Below are 20853 nucleotides of genomic sequence, written 5' to 3'. Positions count from 1 at the left end.
AAGGAATTCTCTTCCTGGGGACAGTCAGAGTGGGCTGCTGCATGATGCAGTAACAACCAAACCCAGGCAGCTCAGGGTCTGAACACATCTCAGCCTGCTCCTGCTCTCACCGGGTCTGTAGTGGGCTAGTGTTGTCTTATAGCAAGGCCACATGGAATATACTGCTTCCAAGGTCACTATGGCAGGAGAAACAAGAAAATACACAACACCTCTTCTGTGCTTCAATCTTGGATGACACGCACACCTTCTGCTGACAGCCTGAGAGCCAGCAGCAGTCACAGGGTCCTGACCAGACCACAAGGGAGATGGGAAAACACCCCCATCCTCTTGGTCCTGGCAGAGAGCAGTGAGAAAGACCCGATAAGCACACAGCATTGTCCCCACCACCCACAACCGACAGACTCCTGCATGACCTAAGCACCAGCCAGGTGCAGGGATCAGGGCACACAACAGAACAGGGGAAAGGAAGGAAATGAAGACACAGGCAGGCCAGGAAGTACACAGCATAGTACTGATGGGACAAAGAGGGCAGACACTGACTCCAACAAGACGCCTCGGGAACTGAATCTGGCCTTCAGTGGGGCAGTGAGGTGACTCGGGAGAGCTTGTGGGAGGCAATCTGAAGGATCAAAGGCAGCAGCCAGGGAAAACGGGGAGGGAACATAGATCCCCGTGGGCAGGCCTGGAGAGAATACACGCATCTCGGAATGAAAACCAGCTCGGAGGGAAGGTAGACCTAGGTCTCAAGAGAAAGGCAAGAGAGCTAGAACATGTAGCGTCTTATGGTAATATATAAAAAAAACTTGTCACATTTCGGTGTACCTGAGTGCAAAAGGGAGCCATTTGAGTTTTATGCAGGACAAAGGCCTGGACTAACTAGGCCTGGAGTGGTTTTTCACCATGCGGTCCTCGAGCAATCGAGTCAAGGCCTCCCTCCTCCTGGTCTTGGCCTTCGGCCCCCACTGCCATAGCACCTGCTAGTGGCATTGCCTACATGTTACTGGTGGACTGGGACACCCCTGTGCCTTCACCTGGCATAGTCACAACACTGAGCCCAGCCTCAAGAAGACCTCATGCTATAAAGACCAGACAATTCCTTCTGATGACCCAGAAGTAGCTTCAAGAAGCCAATTAAAAAAAAAAAAAAAAAGATAAAACTGATTAGGAAAATTATAGTATCATGGTTAAGAAAATAATAATTATGGGAAGCTATATGTTTGTAAATTATAGAAAACATTAAAAATTAAGTATCTAACAAAAAAAAAAAAAGGAAGAACCAGCAACAGCAGCACCAGCAGCAGCCACTTTCCACTCAAGGAGGAAAACAAGTATCAAACAGGCCCAGAACAGTGTGGGTCTGAAAAGCTAAAAACCAGATACCCTAATTACAGCTGTTTTTATCTACTGCCCAGAAAGGACTAGGGGATCATTTTTTGTGGTGTTTAAAGAAGTTCATGTGTTCATTGTCAAGTCTTCCAGGCTCCCAGATCAGAGAGACACAACCGGAAATGAGACTTTAACAGAACTGGGAGCCTAATGGCACACATGGCGTGGAGACACTGAGCCAGCAGCAGGGTCTATAGCACCATCAACAGAGGGTGGCAACTCCACCATGGAATGGGAAAAGAGAGGCCCGAAGGTCTACAAGAGAGATCGGAAGACGGGCCAAGACACTCGCTAAGAGGCCTGGATGCACACATGCCACACAGGGGTAAGGGCGTCACCTATACTGGGCATGCCCCACCTGGAGCAATGTGTAACTGAAAGACCAGGGAGATAGAGGGAAGAAAGAAGACCTGCCAGGTGGGAAGGGATGCAGACAAGAGTGGAATTTCTCCTTTGTTGCACCGGGTAGATAACCTATGCATCTAGGAGCAGACTCGAGACATCTGATGAGCACAAGACATACCCGAACAGGCCTGCCATGTGAGCAAGCACTCCAGTTTGTTTATGTTGCTAAGGCTTGTATCAGGTACTGTGTGTGTCAGAATTAATTTCTATTATCCCTCCTTATCCCTTCCATAACTCCCCCGGGATCTGACAAGCTAATGGCTGGTGTGCTTGTCACTGCCTTCATCACCTCAGCTCCTGCTTGGAGCTAAGTGAGAGCCAAGCAGCCAGGAAGGCCTGGTCCTGGTTTCTAGCCAGGCAGGAGGAGGCATCACAGTGAGCGTGCTGGTACAGGAGTCAGACGCCAGGGCCGCATGCCAACTCTACACACACAAGCCATGTGACCTCAGAGAGGGGTCTTCGCTCCAAGCCCCCAGTTTCCTCACCTGTGAGGATGTACCAAACATGAGATGACCCAATGTACTGCCATTGGTACACAGCCTACAAACAAGAGTAAGCCCTTCATTTATGCTAACTGCAGTCACCATCGTGATCACTGTTTGCCGGTTGCGTTTCTGTACATAAATGTCACCAAAAGCCCAGATCACAGAGTGCTTTTACCAGCTTCATGCTTGAGCTTACTTCCCATTAATGGTAACCTGCCATTATAATGAGAATAATGTTGCTAAGATGCCATTTATTTCACCCATGAGCAAAAATTCAGGGAGTTACTATACTCATACAGTAAATGATAAACATCCTATAATTTGAAAAATCAGGGTACATTATAATCCTCAAAAAACAGTGGTGGGAGAAATTTTCCAGTTTCTTCAACTAATAAATTACAAGTAAAGAAGGAAGAGGGCTGGGGAAGATACAGGTGGGAAACCTGTAAATTGAGAGAGACTATGAACCAATCACAGTGTGAGGATGGACCCCACTTGGGCCTTACTCAAACATCTGTCTGGACTGGAAATCTGAACACTGAGCAGACATTTGATGGCATTAAGGAGTTATTTCTGACTTGCAGGTGTAATAGTGATATTATAGGGTGCTTTCCTTTAAAAAAATAAATATGGAACCCCTCTATTAGAAATATGTCCCAAAATACTTTGAGATGAAATCCAGTTCATCCTTTGGACTGGCTTCCAATACCATGAGAAGCTGGGAAAGTAGAAAGAGGTATGGATGAAGCAAGACTGGCCAGTGAGTTCACGATGTTTGGGGGATGTGTTCATGAAAGCTCATACCTTCTGTCCACTCTTACATAGGTTTGAAGTATCCAGAGTAAAAATAACCTTTGGGGGGTATAAAAGAAACACTGATGGAGCCGCCTGTGGGAGACAGCCTGTCTCTTCTGAGACAATCATCAGGGAATGAGTTCACTCATAAACAAAGACACACTGGAGGCCTGGAAACCCATGGCACCAGTGAAAACTTGTGATCCGTGGTCACTCCCCCACATCTCCAAATTCCTCAACCCTCAAGGGCCAGCCACAGCTGTGCTGGTGACATGTGTATGGTTAAGGCGAACTGGAATCCGTGTAGGAGTCAAGCAAAGGGCAGGAAAGAGGAAGAGATAACCTGGGTAGGGCCATCTGGCATGACCCAGAGGCTAAGGTTTCTTTCTCAGGTTCCCTGTCCCCTGGGGAGGACAATCTGCAAGCAAGGGGCCTTTAGTGAGAACTGCACCTAACCTGCTTGCTTACCAATTTTCGCTCCTACCTAACAAGCACTTCAACGGTTTTGCTTCATGAGAAAAACTTTTTTTTCCCTTCTCCCAAGAAGTGAGAGCCTGATCTCCATCACTCAGCATCTTGTGACTACAATAATAAAAGCAAAGTCACACCACGCTTTTCATTTTGAGCATCAGTTTAATGTGGATCTCAGCTCAGAGTTCTTTATCCTGAGTCCTTACATGGGATCTAATCCTTTATTTAAAAGCTCATCCTTCTTTTGTATAAAAATGACTCTCAGATACATCAAGAGCACTGGATGCCACTGGTGCCAATTTATGAATCAAGCACTGGTGGTATTACTGCTCCCAAGGTCCCGGCTGCCTCAGGAACTTTTGTGTTTTATTGAAATGATGATCACATTCACAGTTATCTACAGCATGTGATTATGAATGTGTTTTTTACCGGCTTCAGCTTACTTTTCCATTAATAGTAACCTGCCATTATAATGAGAATAAATGTTGCTAATATACCATGTATTTCACCCATGAGCAAAAATTCACGGACTAACTACACTCATACAGTAAATGATAAGTATCCTATAATTTGAAAAATCAATCAACAGCTAGCTGAGTCCTGACACAGGGGAGGAAATAAAGATCTGTTTGCAGAGGATGGACTGGTAGTATTGAAGCATGAGACCCACAGACAACTGACAGGGATGTGGGGCTTTAAGTTAAAACTTAGGTACAAAAAAGACAGGTATAAAGGAGCCCTGGTAAGCAGAGGGTGGTAGGGGAAATGACATTGTTTACTGATCATATTCATACACACAGTTGTCCCTGCTGAACCCTGAACAACATGGAGGTTAGGGGTGCTACCTCTACACAAAAATCTGCATGTAATTTTTGACTCCTCCAAGACTCAACTAATAGCCTACTGTTGACCAGAAGCCTCATCAAGAACACATTCAACTAACACCAATTGTGTATGTTGTACATACCACATACTTCAAGTAATGTAAAGAAAATGTTAAGAGAAAAATACCTTTATAGTATTATACTGCATTTGTCAGAAAAATTCCCAAGTAAGTGGACCCACACAGCTCAAACTCATGTTATTCAAGCTCCAGCTGTATATATAAAAGCTTCCTATGAGCTAGGCTACTTTAGAGGTAACAAAAACAGATTCTAACCTAATGAAAAACTAATTACTGTAAAGAGGAAAGTGGGAGAAACTGGCTCACAGAAGGGACTGGAACCAGAACAGCTCTGGCAAGTTCAACGGGAGCCACAAGAGTAAGCAGGACACTGCTACTGAATCAACAGCCTCCCATATACTGTTGTTGTTGCTTTGGCTCGGGCACACTCCTGCCCCTGGGTCAAATAAAGGCAGAGGACTTGGATTTACTCCCCACAAGAGAGCAAGTTGTGGTGAGGGATCATTAAAAAATAATAATAATCTGAAGGGAGAAAAGAAAGCACAAAGATACCTCCTGTCTACTACAGGCACTGAACTGGATTCTTTATATATTCAATCCTCAAAGTGACCGAGCCAGCATGTACATTGGCTGCATTCTACTGATGGGGGAACGAACGCTTAGAGGATAGGAGCGCCCCCAGGAACACATGGCAGGGAGTGACAAATCTGTACACAGTCCGTCTTGACGGGGGCAGGTGTGCTCTGCAAGCCACAAGGCTGTAGAAGGTAAGGCTGAAAAGATGCAGGATCCAAGTCCAAATGCCATTGCCATCTTACATTTTTTTCTTGACAACTGCTGGAGAAGAATGGGAAAATCTCTACAAAAGAGTCTAAACCAAAGCTATTGTACTTAAAAGAGATAAAGAAGAATCTTAGAACACATCCTTCTTGGACATGTCCATTATCTTTTACCTCCAAAGCCCTTGGTGACAACACATACATTTCCCCTGGTGTCCACATCTTCAAGACAGATGGGAAGTTTACAGAAGAAATTCCAAGCTTCATTATTAACAGTCCCAATGAAAAAGGGAGGAACAAATTCCAGAAGCTCCCATAAAGTGCCTGAGCTCTGCAGAACTGTTGGTAAGGACATGGCTCTAGGACCACATGAGGCGTAACTCTACATCTGCAATTCAACTCTGCTCCCTGATGATCCTAACAGAGGCGTCTGCCTCACCTCCTGGGCTGAGAGCTCCTCAAACACAGGCACTGCATCTTACCCATCTTGGTGACCTCGGACCAGCCTGGGGGTAATGAACAGCTAGTATTACCTATCGAGGAAACAGCAATGACATTGCCATTAAAACAGAAGAAAAAGTCAATCTAGGTAAGCAAATGCCATTTCAGAACCTGCTTCAACCCCTATCTTCCATGAATCACCTGATGGAACCATCAGTGCTACTGCTCCTAGGGGTGGCAAAGCCATGAAAGGAGGAGGAAGGAAGGTAAAGCCTGGCCACTTAGAAAGTCCTCAATGAATACATGATAAAGCAGTTCAAACTGTCCATCTGTCCCTCCATGTCCTCTCTAGACTCCCCAGGCTACAACTCCTCCTGAAATTGAGTGTGAGAAGAGTCTGCCCCCCACCCCCAAAAAACTCATGTTAACTCTCCTTAGATATCTATCCTGAGCTACAGTGGTGCCTCGAACTACGCCCTCTCAATCCATGACTTGCAAAGTCACATCTACCACTTTTCATAAACCTTACACTGAACAGCTGAATCCACTCAACAGATTTGTCATTCTGTTCAATATTTATGCAGCTCCTACTGTATGCTGGAACCGTGCTAGGCAATTAATATACAATTAAAAAGGTATCATCTACAGTTCCCTCGAGGAGCTCCCAGCCTGGTGTTCCATTCCATTTGCTTCAGAAGCAGGTTATTTATTCCTGCACAGACAAGCTCACTCCCTCCTGCTGTACGCCAGAGTGTGGGGTGTACCCTCCTAGCACTGCTGCAAACTGCTGGTGCTGCACTATCCCTCTTATCTGCTGCCTGTCTTCCTCCTTCCACTTCCACTCCTTCTCTCCAACATGGCCAGTGACCGTCCCTTCCCTTCTGGCAGGTCTCCCTTTTGTTTCTTTCTGTGAGCGTGGCCTTCCAGAACAGGTAGACAGAAGACAGGTTTGTGCTCTGGTGCTAGACAGCCTGGGTGATTTGAATCCAGCCCTGCTTTCTACCAAGCAGAGAAATCTTGGGCATGTTACTCAATTTCTCAAAGCTCCATCTGTGAACGGCATCCTCCTTGAGAAAGTCTGCTGAGGATCACAGGAGTTTCTAGACATAAAACCCTTAGCACAGTGCACGGAAATAAGTGTGCAGCCAACAGCTAGCTGCCAGTATCACAGTGGCTGTTGGGTAATTCATGCTTTCATATTTGTATTTCTCCCCTGCCAGATGAACCTACACCTGCATTTTGCTCTTCTCTTGTTTTCAGAAGTTAACCATCATAGGATGTCAAGGACAATCTCTCCATCTCCAATCCTTGGTCCCTGATGCTCTCCCAGCCATTAAAAGATGCCTTACAATGCTGAATTTTGGTACTGAGCTGTCGGGGGTGCAGGTGTCAGGCCACCAAGCACTGATGTGTAGTGTGCAGTGTATGTGTGTGCAGGTGGACAAGGTGGTGTTAATGCTCTCAGAGACATCTAAAGAAAGAATATTCTAGAATCTTTTTCCATTGGGATGAATCACAAAAGAGTCATTCAACCACTGGGGTTCTTTGAACAGTCCTATAACATAAAATGTCTCTTCTTCTGCCCTTCTGCAAAGGAAGAAGTGCATCAACTCTTCCTCCCCATGTTCATTACTGGACATGTGTTTAGAACCCCTTGGTAAAAACTAACCATTGGTAATATGACAAATGAGCATCACAAGGAATGTTGTAAAGAGCTTGATTACTGCTAACCTAAGTTTAGCCAAAGTCTTGGTATAATGAGATACTAATAATATTCACAGAGGAAAGATCACTGGCCACTCACTCTGCCATCAGAAAATAATGAAAAAAATCAGCCTGGGGGAGTAAATGCCAACGGAGAACATCTCTGCTGCAAGCTCCATCTCTCTCAGCTCCTTGACTATAGCCACTAATCCTACTACTAGGTAAGGAGGTCACAGAGGACTAGACTAGAAGTTAAGGCTGACCAGAGAAGCCCGTACACTCCAATCACCACTCCCTCTGATGTAGCAGCTAACAAGCACAATACCACACACAGATCAGACAGTAACTTTGCATCACACTGTCACCTTCTCTGCACATCACTCAAGTCTGTGCAGTGAGATGGTGAGACTCCATCACCATCAAAGCAGGTGGCAGCATGGCCATGACACGGCCTCCAAGGCACCATCATCTGGCCCGCCAACTTCAGCAGCCACAATGCCACCACTGTCCCTGTCTGCTCCGTTCCAGACCTGAGGGTCTCCTTTCTGGTCCTCAAACCTAAACTCTTTCCCCATGCAGGACCTTTGTCCTTGCCATTCCCTATATAGAAAGCAGGAACTCAAAAAATACCAGATCAACCTCCCAACCTCCCACCCAACCAATGAACAGTGCTTTGCTCAGTGGGTCAAATGGCCAGTCACTGTCTTCGCAAGTCCTTCACAGCCAGAGTTATTGATGAGTAGGTCAGCTTTCTGGCCGGAGGAACCCACATGTGGATCACTGCCTTCCTGCCCCCCACCCAGAGCTCAGCACACTCAAAGGAGCCCTGGGACATGAGCACCAGTCTCTAAAATATGTGGCAGGTCTGACAAAGTCCTTACAACTGAACACCTTGCCCGGATTTTCCTGAAGGAACACAAGCTACCAACCTACTTTCACTCTGATAAGAACCCTGCCACCTTTCCTAGCTCATCAGCTCTTCATTAATTCAATAAACTGGAGATACCCCTGTCCTAGGACAACTTAAAAATATTTGCAATTCAAGGATTTTTTAGCATTTACCATTTGCCAAGAAATGGTACCTGAGTATATTCAGAGGGAAAAGACAGTCTCTGCCTTCCAGGGACTTGAGGTCCTAGAGGAGACAAACACACAGGCTAGCACAATCCTGAGGGTACAAGGCCCATTCCCTTACCCATCCAGGCTTTCTGAGAATGGAATGATGCGCCAGAACCTGGCACCATCACCAGCCAAATCTGGTCAATGACCCCACTGAATGAAGCTGCAAGGATGGGCAGTGGGGTGAGGACAGGCCTTAAGGGAACAGTTGTCCCCCTCAATCCCCAGGCCCTTCCATCCTGGTTTGTAATTCTTCCCCTGTTAGCCCATTATGCTAAGACCCCAGTTCATCCCCCGCTTTGAGCTCCCTTGAGTTAGAATTCAAATTGTTTCTCACCTCCCTTCTTTGGAGGTCATTAGGAACCAGGTCAAACAGACCTATAATAAGACTGTCAGCCTGAACCAAGAAGGAGCACTGGGGGCTCCTCCTCAAAGGGCCTGCCTCTAAAACCTACCCCTAAGTCAGGCATGTCTCCATGGCAATGGCAGGCCTTTTTCTGATTCCAAAAATAAAATTTACTGTAGAATGGTCACAAAGCACAAGTATAGTTATACACTTACATGCATGTATGTAGACAAACATACATGACTTGTAATGGATATCACCAGTATGTGACCACAACATATACACACACCTATACATAGATTTTTCACCTATTAGTTGCCTAAATGAAAACTTAGCCTTCCAGCCTACCACTAAATATGGTGATAAAAAACACTTTATCCTATCAAAGAAATACCCTTCTCCTTTATCAAGAATATTTTTATCATAGAGTTGTCAAATTACTATGTTGTCTACTAAAAGCTAACATAACACTGTGTATCAACTCCATTTCAATAAAAAAAAGCATTTTTTTGCTAGACACGGATGATGAATGCTATGAAAGAACTCTTTGATATCAGGCAAAATCTGTATCTGGTGTTTAGCCTTTAATCTATTAATAAGCTGACTTGATGAATTTCCTAACATTAAGCTATCCTTGAAATTCTAAATAAATCCTACTTTCACATGGACTGGTCCTTTCATATACAACTGGATTTGACTGGGTAATACCTTTCCAGAATTTTTATGCATTTATGCAGAAGTAAGACTAGTCTATAGTTTCTTTTTTAGGCTATCTTTGTCAGTTTTTGTTATATTAGAGTGATGCGCACTGGAACCAAGATTCAGAAATACAGACGTGCATAGAGACAATGCTTTAAGGAAGTACAAAGAGCAAAGGGCTGTTTGTACATACCTGGAAAGGTTGCCTAGAAACCTCTATGAAACCATCTAGGTTTGCTACCTCCAAGGGCACTCCTTTATTTTTAGAACTTTCTGTCAGGTTTTTGGTGCCCTCTAGGTAAGTAGGCTGCATCATCAATTAATTTTGATAATCAACAATAAATTATTATCCTGGGAAAGAGTCCACATTTGCACATTTATCAGCACAAAGTTGTTTATGATCATCTGTCCTGCTTTTAATCTCCTCCAAATCCAAGAGTACATTTGTCACATGACATATTTGTGTTTTCTCCATTTCCTTGCCATAGGCACCAAAAGTGTCTCACTAGTATTTCTGAAGAACCAGCTCTTCTTAGTTTTCTTCATCAAGTACGATGCTTTTACTATTTTGTGTTTTGTTGATAGTGCAAGGGGAGCAGTGTCTGATTATGCTAACATCAGCACAACAGGCTGGACCTGTTTCTGCAAAGTCCCCAAAGCAGCCAACACTGGGAGTGAATGCACAGAGGCCACCAGCCTTACCTCGATGAGTTTTCTTTCATAGGAGCTCGCCAGCTCCTCGGCCACTTCACCCGGCTTCTGCTCAGTGACTGTAACTTCTCCATCAACGTTCCAAAGATTTGGTACAACTTTAGGGAAAGAAAGAAAGCCCATAAATATTTTTAGCAGTAATCAGAGTTATTCTCCCATTTAAAAAAAACATCTTTTCTTCTTTGCCAAATATCTTCTCCATAAAGAAAGCTGTTTTTAAGGTGGGGCGGGGGTGGGAATCACAATTACTAATTACTTCAACACTGTAACATTTTCACATGAGTACAATGATGTGAACAATAAGCTACGTTTAAAAATGTAAGAATGGTCACAGAGACAGATGCGTGTGACCCTGGGGAATAATCTTATCACTACTCCCCATTCCAATGAAACACAGGCAACATACTGGCAAGACTAAAGAGCCTCTATCTTTATAGTGGTCAAATTTCTCTTTCTCCAACAAAGAAGTTCCCCCAGTGCAGCACTCACCTGCCTATAGCTCAACATTAATGGCAGAAGGGGGGTCAGAGTCCACACAGAGCCACTAAGAATTGCCATTTATAAACGTACTTAGAGCAGAAGCCAGGCAGCTTCAGGAAAAACTCTAAAATCAATGCCTAATGACAATTCAAGGACATCCTAACAAGATACTGGCCCCCAGATCAATGCAAGAATTATTAGCACAGCAGACACCAGTGGGTGGTGGTGTTCGTCCTTTCAGGGACACATCCATAAATGCTCACTTTGTAGAGAAGAGCAGCAAGTTAGGACCGGAACAAGCAGGCTAATTCCAAGAACACCAGGGGAGCGTGGGCAGGAAGGAAGTCCCTCAAGAATATGGATTCACCCCAAGTCCAAAAACAAACATCCACTAAGCAGATCCCATTCCCTGTGTGTTCCAGGAGAGCTAAGTCCTAGATGCCCTACAGAGTGGGAAGAGATGGTCATGAAGGCCAGCCCTCTGGCAACTGGGATTTGGAAGCTTGGGGAGAATGGCCAAGTGGGCAAAGGCTGAGCAAAAAATGGGGGTCCTGCACCTGCTTTGCCTGCAGCTCTGCTATCAGCCCCCTCCCTAAGCTTCCATTGGCCACAGTGACCTAGGGCCCCAGAGGCAACATGGCCCTGAGTGATGACACCCAACATGCTGGAATGAACCCAAAGATGCTCCCGTCCCAGCAGTGACCATGGCTCCAGCCACTGTTGTGTACAGTGACCCAAGTAACCCTATTCAACCTAAAATAGGTTTTAAGACAAAATTTCAAGGGCTTCCAGTTATAGGTGATAGGCTGAACACATTCATTTACATTCACATCCTCTCAGAGTCCCATTAAAACATCCATTTCTGAAATTCTAGTGCAGATCACTGGTAAGGTGCATTGCAGGCCTGGGAACGCTTCCTTCTCAGCTGCAAGGTGGCAACACTGACATTCAACCTGATGACCATGGGACAACTTGTGAACGGCCAATAGACTGCTAATATGAGACACTTTTAGAAGTGGGGGGTAAACATGGGGCTGAAAGTGAAAAGAAGAGACACAAGATCTGTTTAGGAAGCAATTTGCAGAAAACTAGGGTTTTATTCTCTGGAATAATCAGAGATTATATCTGGAAAATCACAGCTCTGGGTCAAGCTGAAGGTCAGGGTACCCTATGGAAAACAGAGAACATAATACTGCTGGGCTTCTTCCATTCTTCTTCACCCATTCCCAGAGCATCCGGCAGCCAACATATACCTACCTCTAGGCAAGGAATAGAAAGTTTTGTCTTGGGAATCTAACAGGCTGAAGACCCTGATGTGAGAGGCTCTCTAGTGAAATGGCACAGCCTGCTTGCGTGCCAGGAGATGAGCCCAGTTTTTTAGCACCCCACTCCTACCTCAGAGGGGCTGACTAGAACACACCTCACACCTGACACAAGCACCTAGGATGGAAGATGAGGACCAGAATCAACAGAGAAAAACAACTTATAAGCAAGAGACCCAAATTAGGGGAAAAGAACACCCAAGAAGCAAATGCTCAGTAATATTCCCAGAGAGAGAAGAAGATGGTATGGTTGAAACAGAGCAAGGAGGTATTTAAAAAGAAGAAAAGGCAGCACAGAGAGATTAAAAAAAAAAAAAAGCTCTTTAGCAAAAACGAAACTGTGATAGAAGAAATGAACAGCAGATACAAAGAAGAGAAGGTAAGAAAATCTCCAGAAAACAAGGCCAAAGGATAACAAGAGGGAAAACAAAAAGTGAAATGGAGACTTGCCATTTAAGAATCCAAGAAAGGGGGAAGAAAGTGGGGAGGGGAACAGAGACAAGGAAGTCAAAGACTTAATGCAAGAAAATGCCCCAGAACCGAGAGGCAGGCGTGTGGAGACAGAAGAGCTCACAGAGCACGCAGCACAATGGGGAAGCCATGCTCGGGCACCTCTCAGGGGAGTTTCAGAACGTGAGCGACCAGGAGAGGACACTAACTCACAGAGTGGAGGCAGAACTTGTCCAAAGGACAGAAAATTAGAAACAGCATAGCATTTCTGAACAGCAACACTGTAAGCCAGAAAGCAATGAAGTGATACTGTCAGCATCCTGAGGGGAATTGAATTATTTCCAACCGAGAATTCTGGACCAAGCCAAGCCCCGTGACAAGAATTATGGACCAAGCCAAGCCCCATGACAAGAAGGTGAAAACATCCTCAGACACACAACCATTCAAAAATTTTAACCAAAACAGGAGAAGAAATCTAAGAACAAACAGGCTTCCTAGGAAAGAGGATACAACACAAAAGTGGGAAGATTATTAACAATTACAAGTGGCCACAACTCACATGGCCATCACAGATGACTGATGGATAAACATGCTATGGTCTATCCCTACAATGGAACACCATTCAGCCATAAAAAGTAAGGAAAAACGACATCTGCCACAACACAGATGAGCCCCCGGAAGGAGCCTGCAAAGGGAAAGACGCCAGAACTGACACCAAAGGGCCACATACAGCAGGATCCCATTTATAGGAAATGTCAAGTATTGGTTTCGGGGGCCGGAAGGAAGGAGGGATGGGGGTCACTGCTAATGGGTTTAGGACACCTTTTTGGAGGTGATAAAACAGTCCATATCTGGAGAGAGGTGATGAAGGTACTAGAAAGAATTGGATTGTACACTTCATAAGTATGGCACGTGAATTTTCTCTAAATAAAGGAGCAGCAAGCGGGAGCAGTGAACTGGATGGAACAGGCCCACTTGAGCAGCCAGGCTTCCTCTGGCCACAGTGGGTCCCAGAACTGCAGGATAGATGGTCCCAGGATGAAACTAATAGATGCCCTGTTTTTAACATATAGAGATTTCCAGAAGTAAGAGAGTACTAGCATTTGGGTAGTAATGAGTTCACGCAACACCCACCAAATTTTTTTTGCAAGTATTAACTCAAAAGAAATTCAAACCTTGCATGAAAATAATGATCAAGTACCTCACAGCTCGGCTGCAGAGCATTTTTAGAGTCCTAATAATGTATTCACAGCCCAGGGACCAAACCAAAAAGATGGTGTGTCTGTGCTGGAGGATGGGGGAAGGGAAACCATGGGGGTTGGGGATGGAAGAGCTACCTTTCACCCTCTGAGGTGAGGTATCAATGGAGAAATCAACAAGTAGCAGTGGACATGCACTGCTCAGAAACATCAAGGTAACACCCAGAACAATCAGTTCAAGGTTTGAAGCAGTTGCTTGTGGGGAGTAGGAAATGGGGAAGGGTGTGGAGGCCAGAAGTGCCAGGTCTTCTATGGCCAGGCTACATGCAAATGCTGGATTTAAAAAACAAAACACCGAATTTGATTTTAAACAAGGAAACAGAATCCAAGAGAAGTCTGCACTTAGAAAAGTTAGACCAGATAGTAGCAGCGCCTGCCACGGCAGGGCAGCTACCCCCAGCAGGAAGCTGCCCGTGCCCCATTAGTGAAGGCCGATGCTAGTACACATCTGAGGTGTGACGGGTATGTGAACAGCACAGCCTGCTGGTGCCCTCCTAACGACCCAATCTTTGCCTAAGCGAGGTTGCTTTTCCTCCACAAGGAGATCCTGCTGATCAGAAAGACACGGCCATCCAACCTGCTTGATGTCTGCACATCTCTTTAGAAATCCAGCCACTGGCCTTACCCTCCTCAGATACTAGGTCCTCTGTTGGAACATCTAAGAGGAAGCCACAATCTTCTGCACTGAAGGAGGCAGATGCATGAATAAGCTTTTTAACCTTCAAGACGAGGGAACAGACCTTGGGCACTCATGAATTTATAAAAGGTCTCTTAGAAACTAACCAGCCAACCTTCCCCTGCAACGACCTGACCTCCTGTTGCCCTGGTTCCATTCCTACAGCTTTAACAAGCATATCAGAAACTTCTATCCCATGTATAAAATAATAAATGACGAATCCCAGCTATACCATGCTTTTCTCACTGGCAGGAAGCCTCTAAGATGGCTCCTGGTGATCCCTCCCTCCCTGGTGATTCCCACTGTTCAATCGTCTCCTCCCCTGAGGACGGGCTGGACTTACTGACTCCCCTCGAATGAGCACAAAATGGCAGAACTGATGGCATGTCACTCCTGAGGTTGACTTTTAAAAGACTGTGGCTTCTGCCTTGGGTGCCCACATCCACTCACTGAGGAAAGCCAGTCGCCATCTTGTGAGCTGCCTTATGGAGAAAACCATGATGTATCCACCCACAGCCAGGGGTCTGCCAGCAGCCAGGTGAGTGGACGTGGATCCTCCTCCCGTCAAGCTCTAAGACGACAACCGCAGCTGTGTCACAGAGCCTGAGCACATAGCTGAGCCACACCTGGATTCCTCCTCTACACAAACTAAAGTCATCAATGTTTGTTGTTTTAAGCTGCTGAATTTTGGGGTCATTTGTTACACAGCAATAGATTAACAATACGTCAGTACCTCTAATCATTCAACAGGTACTTCCTCAGAGAACACTGTGGGTAAAACTGAGTTAGGCCCTGGAGACATAAGGACGATGGTATGGTTCCACATGGGTGACATATATAAAAGGACAACATAGCAGTGGAGTTGGCCCGTCTATCTCTATGGCTTATTAGGAAAGTGAAGGGAGCCATTTAATTGGTCACTTTCCATCTCTCCACTTGCAAAGTGAACACATGGTGAGGCATGAAAGTCCAGTCCATTAGTTTAAATTTTACAAGCACCACATCTCATTTGTTTATTTTCAAGCCAGAAAGACTTCATCTGCCTTAGGAGCAGGGTAACATTTGGGTGTTCAAGGAAGGCAGCATAATCAAAGCTGGAGTAACATCAAGTCATTTGAGAGCCAAAAACAGCACATTGCACCCTCAACTCCTTACTTTCTGTACATCCCCCAATAAACCAATCAACACGGCAAGGATCAACTGTGATTGACCTCCACAAGTCAAATCTATACCACAAACACAAACATTTGTGATGGATCCAACTAAAGATTGGTGATGGGGTTTTTTTTAAAGATGCACATCTCCTCAAAGCGATCTTTGAGTCTGAAATGGAAAGAAAGCCCAAGAGGAACACATGGTTCTCTATTTCTATCAATTACAGCTCCTTCTGAATTCAACAACACAAGGCTCAATAACTGATTAAACTGATAGTCTTCAGTCTATAGTTTCATTGTTAACGCTCCCAGCCCATAATCTGAGTTACGGGACAGTGTTCAGACCCTAACAGCCTGCCCTCATCAAGGACTATGAGCCAAGTGTCGCTGCTGGGACCTAACAAGACAGAAATGCCCACCTACAGGGTTGGATATTTCCTTCTTGGATAAGGAACTTAAGTTGTACTGAAAAAGCCAAAGCACAGAGATAGGCCCAAAGGCAAAAGGAAGAACCGTATTTAACGTGCTAAGAAAAATTTGAGAGCTGTATCCACATACAGTGGATACTCATAAAAATGCAACAGTAATAGTGCTTCATGTGATGTGGTGCTTTAGAATTTACAATGCATCTTCAGATGCACCCTCTCACTGCAGCCTCCTTTGCAACTCCATCTGATCACCTCAAGCCTGGGCCAAAGGGGAAGAGGTCTAGGTCTTTTGTGTAGCACCTGATAACCTACCAGCCCAGTCAACCTGCTTAACATCCACAGTATTCAGAGGAAATTCTACACTTTGTTTACTTGCATGTACTCTGAGTGGTCAGCAACTTTCTCTTATATTTCCATAATGGCCTGATTATAGAAGTTGGACTCCAAATAGAAAACTTTGGCCCCAAAGAGTGAGCCTTCTCCTTTTAAATGCAAACAATCAGACACTGCAACTACGTTTGGTAGGAGCACAGAAACACTTTCAATCAGAACTATTTTTCTTGTTTCAGAGAAGCTGTGGGTTTGTTAGTACTATTAGGTCATTTAAACTTAGCAAACATGACACAGTTTTTCACCTCCTCACAGCCTGCCATTACTGTTTGGAGGTGTCTGTGGTAAGTCATCTAAAAGCAGCAGACACTATGCTGGTCTCGTTTGCAGGCACCAGAGAATGCATGGGGTTTTCTGCCTAAATTAGTTTAAGCAAAACTTCAAAGACCATGGAGAGCAACATGGCAAACAGTATGATAAGGTTACTGTTTTGCTTTCAATTTCAACAAGCTTAGCATGATCCCAGATGCAAACAGTGTCAGACGCTGGTGGCAAAAGAGGATAAAGAACCACTTTAAATTCAGAGATGGCTCCCTTGAACATCCTGATGGACACAAGGAAGTGTGCCAGTCCCGGAATAGCAAGCCTATTTGGTTTGGTGTGATGGGAAATCTGGGACATCCGAAGGTTCTAAAGAAGAAAGGTCCCTCCTGGGTGAGTGACAATGATCCCTACAAGGCAGCAGAAGAAACAGTCTTCATAATAATAGCATCCATCGCTTTCCATGTGCTGGCTGTGGCAAGCGGAAAGCATACTGAAGACAGTGTGGTCTCTGCAATCAGACCAACGGCCAAGTCTGGCTCCACCACTCCCCAGTGAGAGACCTTGAGCACGTCTTTTATTTATTCATGCAACAACTAGCTACTGAAGATTCGTTCTGTGTCAGGCACTAGGCACCGGGCATAGAGGGATGTGCTAAGGAGGGAGACTGTGAATGCGAATGCAAAGCTTAAACTTGAGTGGAGGGACTCAGAAAATAAAGAAGTAACTCTTTAATATATCAGGTTGTCAGAAGTGCTGAGGTGGTGAAAGCATGAGCACTGATGGTGGTGAATGTTAATTAAGTCAAGTGCAAGGAAAGGTTCACTTAGGAGATGCCAGCTGAGCAGAGACTGGACTACAGTGGAGAACATGAGCCATGCAAGCCCTGGGGGACAGCATTCTTGGCAAGAGCAAGTACAAAGGCCCTGGGGGTGCTCCAGGAACAGCCAGGGTACCAGCATGGCTGAAGGATAATGGACAGGAGAGAGAACAGGAAGTGAGGTCATAGAGAAGGTGGCGGGGCGGGGGTGAGGGGTGTATAGGCTACGATATTTTATTCTGAGCAAAACAGGAAGACCCTAAAAGGTTCAGAACAAAGGGGGGATGGCCAGACCTTTTTTTAAAGATCATTCTACCAGCCATGTGAAGAGGTTAGAGGGGAAGCTCAGGATACAGGTGTAGTGGCTGGGACCAGGAGGCACAGTTCAGATCTCCCTTCAAGGAAGAACTTACCATTCTTTGCAAGCAGTGCAGTTAGTGGACACTCTCCAGCTATAGCACTCCCCAGATGTATAAGTAAGATACCAATAGATCCGACGTGGGATCAGGGTGAAGATAAAAGTCACGCTAATGCCAAGATTTTTGGTCTCAGAAAAATCAAAGAATGGAGCTATCATTTTATTGAGCTAGGGAAGGGTGGGTATGACAGGGAAGAGTGAGTGACCACCAGGAGTCCAGTTTTCAGACAAGTCAGGTTGGACACAGCCCACCTGAGAAAAGCAGCGTGAACACAGTAGCGTGTGAATCTGGAGTTCCAGGAAGAGGAGAGGTTGGGGATGTCAAGTTAGAAGTCAATGGCATAGAGATGATAAAACTGGATGGATGAGATTACCTATCCTTTGGAAGCTGAGGCTCCTCCTGCTGTAAAATAGTAATAGGCCAACCCCAAGGAGCCACAGGATGGGCCACCCTGATGCAGGCAAACACGCAGCACAGGTTGGCTGGGAGGAAAGGCACTCTTAGTGTTGGCACTCATCAGTAAACCATGATGCTTAAGAGCCAGGCACACTACTGAACACTTTCCTGTTCTCACAGTCAACATGCAAGGTAGAGAGTAACAGCTGCCACAAATCAGTTTCCAGGGGAATCTCAGGACTCACTCAAGGTCAGATATCTTTCAAGTGACAGAGACAGAAAAACCCCAACCTGTGTTCCTATCCCATCAGCAGCTGAATAACAGAGAATCTCTCTCTCTCTCATTCAGACCTTGGTCCAATAGGTGTTCATGAAGCCCAAAAGCTAAGGAGAACTCGAGAAAGGGGGTGGCAGGGGGCCCATGGTTCTCTCTCTCTGCCCCGGGGCTGTGACACAGGTGGAGGACACTGCCACTGCCACCAGCCCCTGCATGGCTGCAGCTTTGCCACAGCCAGTGCTGCTTGGGCAGCGAGTCCCTGGAATCTCTCAGGAGAGCTTCTGTGGAGGGCTTGCTCCATTCAGCACTTGACATCTTATGATTTTCCAGTGATGGGGCAACAGATGAACTGTGGCTGCTATTCAGCTACTTTTGATCTTCGGGAAGAAAGTCCCCCAACACCAAGAAATCCTCATCCAAGCTAGAATCTCTTGTGAGAAGCCAGACCACAGTACTCGGGGAAGAAGGTGTATCGGACAGGAGACGTCATGGTGAAAGGGGACGGTTGCTCCCTACTGATGCAGGAGCAGGTCTACCACATGGACGTGGGCACAGGCTCCAGCATAGAGCACCTACAGGCAGCAGTAAAGAGCCCATTAGGCTCTCCTGAGCCCTGACACATCCCACCTCCCAGATGAGGGGTTATCTTCTCACTTAAGGCTCACAATACCATTGCACAAAATTTCCATTTCAGAGATGAGAAAATAGAGGTTTGGGTGTGTTGTGGTTTTTTTGTTTTTGCTCTTTTTCTTTTTGAACACTGTAAATGATGGAGCCAGTTATACAAACTGCAGTCTGCTTGGTTTCAAAGTCCCACACTTGTTCCTCACTCACCACACTGTCTCCCAGCCATCCAGAGCCTACCCACAAGGGTGGTACCAATTTCCTACAATGTCAGATTTCCAAGGCCATCTTCCAAAACTCCAAAGGAGACCTACTTTCCTATATGCAAACACACACACACCCTGACATTTTTGGTTGCTTCATGGTGTAAGAATACTATAGATTCCGTTCTCCAGTAAGTTGAAATCAAATTCTTCAAAAACGTGATATAAACCCATCCACCTCACAGATCATTCTCTATGCTTTTTTTTTTTAAAGGCAGGGGGCTTATATGATAGTCAAGCCAAGAGAATGTTATCCAAAGAATGCCCTAGTAGGGGATATCTGTGCCAATGAGAGCTATCCCAAGACTACAGACTCATCTGTATCCTTCAAGATCAGGACCAGGAACCGAGGGATTGACAGGGATATTGTTTCTAGTAACAGACGAGGAATTATGTGTGATCAGAAGTGTCGACAGACACACACAAGGCATTCCGAGGTTCACATCTTGGCTCTGCCACCAAGTAGAATGAGACCTCATCACCTCATTTCCTCCTCTGTAAAATGGGGAGGTACTTCTTACGAGGATTCCATAAGGCAAGATTCTCAAGCATTTTATATCCTCACTCCAAGTGTTAAAGACAGGATAACTTTTTAAGAAGAATGTAAAGCAAGAGCCTGCCTTCTTTTTCAAAACAGAAAGCCTCTTCATCAGAAGCTCCATCTCGCATAGGTCTTTCTAGAGAAAGATGCCCACCTGTTCGGATGCCACATCCCTCTTCTGAGAGATCACCTAAATATAAAACATACGTACTGGGACAGCTAGGAATGATGGTGGCATAAACCAGAACTGTCTTCACACCCACCACTGAGCACATTTTCACCTGCTCGTGTGATGTAGCCTAGCAGAGCCTCTGATAGACACCTGAGAGTTGTGTTTTTTCCCCCTTAAGTGAAAAACAGTTTGACAGTGAAAACCACTTCTTTTGCTGGAATGAAACAGGCAGCTAGGCATGTCAGACACAGGGATCTTTTGCCCTGAACAGAATAGATCTTTGCCCTAAACAGAACTTTTGGGCCAGACCATACTCTGTAGAAGTTCATGTAGGGTTACCTTGTTAACAATGGGAAAAGGGGACATGGTTGGCTGCAAATGTTTTTTAAACTGCATTTCAAAATGCAAATGTATTGACGTTCAAGAATTAAATTAGTAACAGAAATGTGCGTGGTTCTATTTTGGTAGAGGGAGGATGGAAGCAATGGTGAGGAAGGACCCACCTAAGTGTGCACCTGGTCGTCCGAACAAGGACAAAGGGCACACGAAGCTGTCAACCTTGGAAACCTGGGGTGCAGGAGCAGGAGAGAGCAATCGGTATTTTCATTCGAAGCCTTTAAATCATTTTATATCAAACCACCACGTGTGACTTCTGCAATTTGTTCTTAAAACAGCA

At 45.3% G+C, this 20853-nt stretch overlaps 1 protein-coding gene across 2 annotated transcripts in view; it reads right to left on the bottom strand.

Moving 5' to 3' along the window:
• The window catches only part of SNX29 (sorting nexin 29), a 530502-nt gene that overhangs the window by 247422 nt on the left and 262227 nt on the right, over positions 1-20853 (bottom strand). For both annotated transcript variants that reach the window (XM_055339302.1, XM_055339303.1), the window contains exon 15: positions 10237-10343. In XM_055339302.1, coding sequence (XP_055195277.1) covers positions 10237-10343 — 107 coding nt within the window. The remainder of the gene's footprint in view (positions 1-10236; positions 10344-20853) is intronic.

The sequence above is a fragment of the Nyctereutes procyonoides genome, unplaced genomic scaffold (assembly GCF_905146905.1).
Source record: "Nyctereutes procyonoides isolate TBG_1078 unplaced genomic scaffold, NYPRO_anot_genome, whole genome shotgun sequence".
Lineage (NCBI taxonomy): Eukaryota > Metazoa > Chordata > Mammalia > Carnivora > Canidae > Nyctereutes > Nyctereutes procyonoides.
The sequence above is the reverse complement of the archived record's forward strand: the minus strand, read 5'-3'. Positions and strand labels throughout refer to the sequence as shown.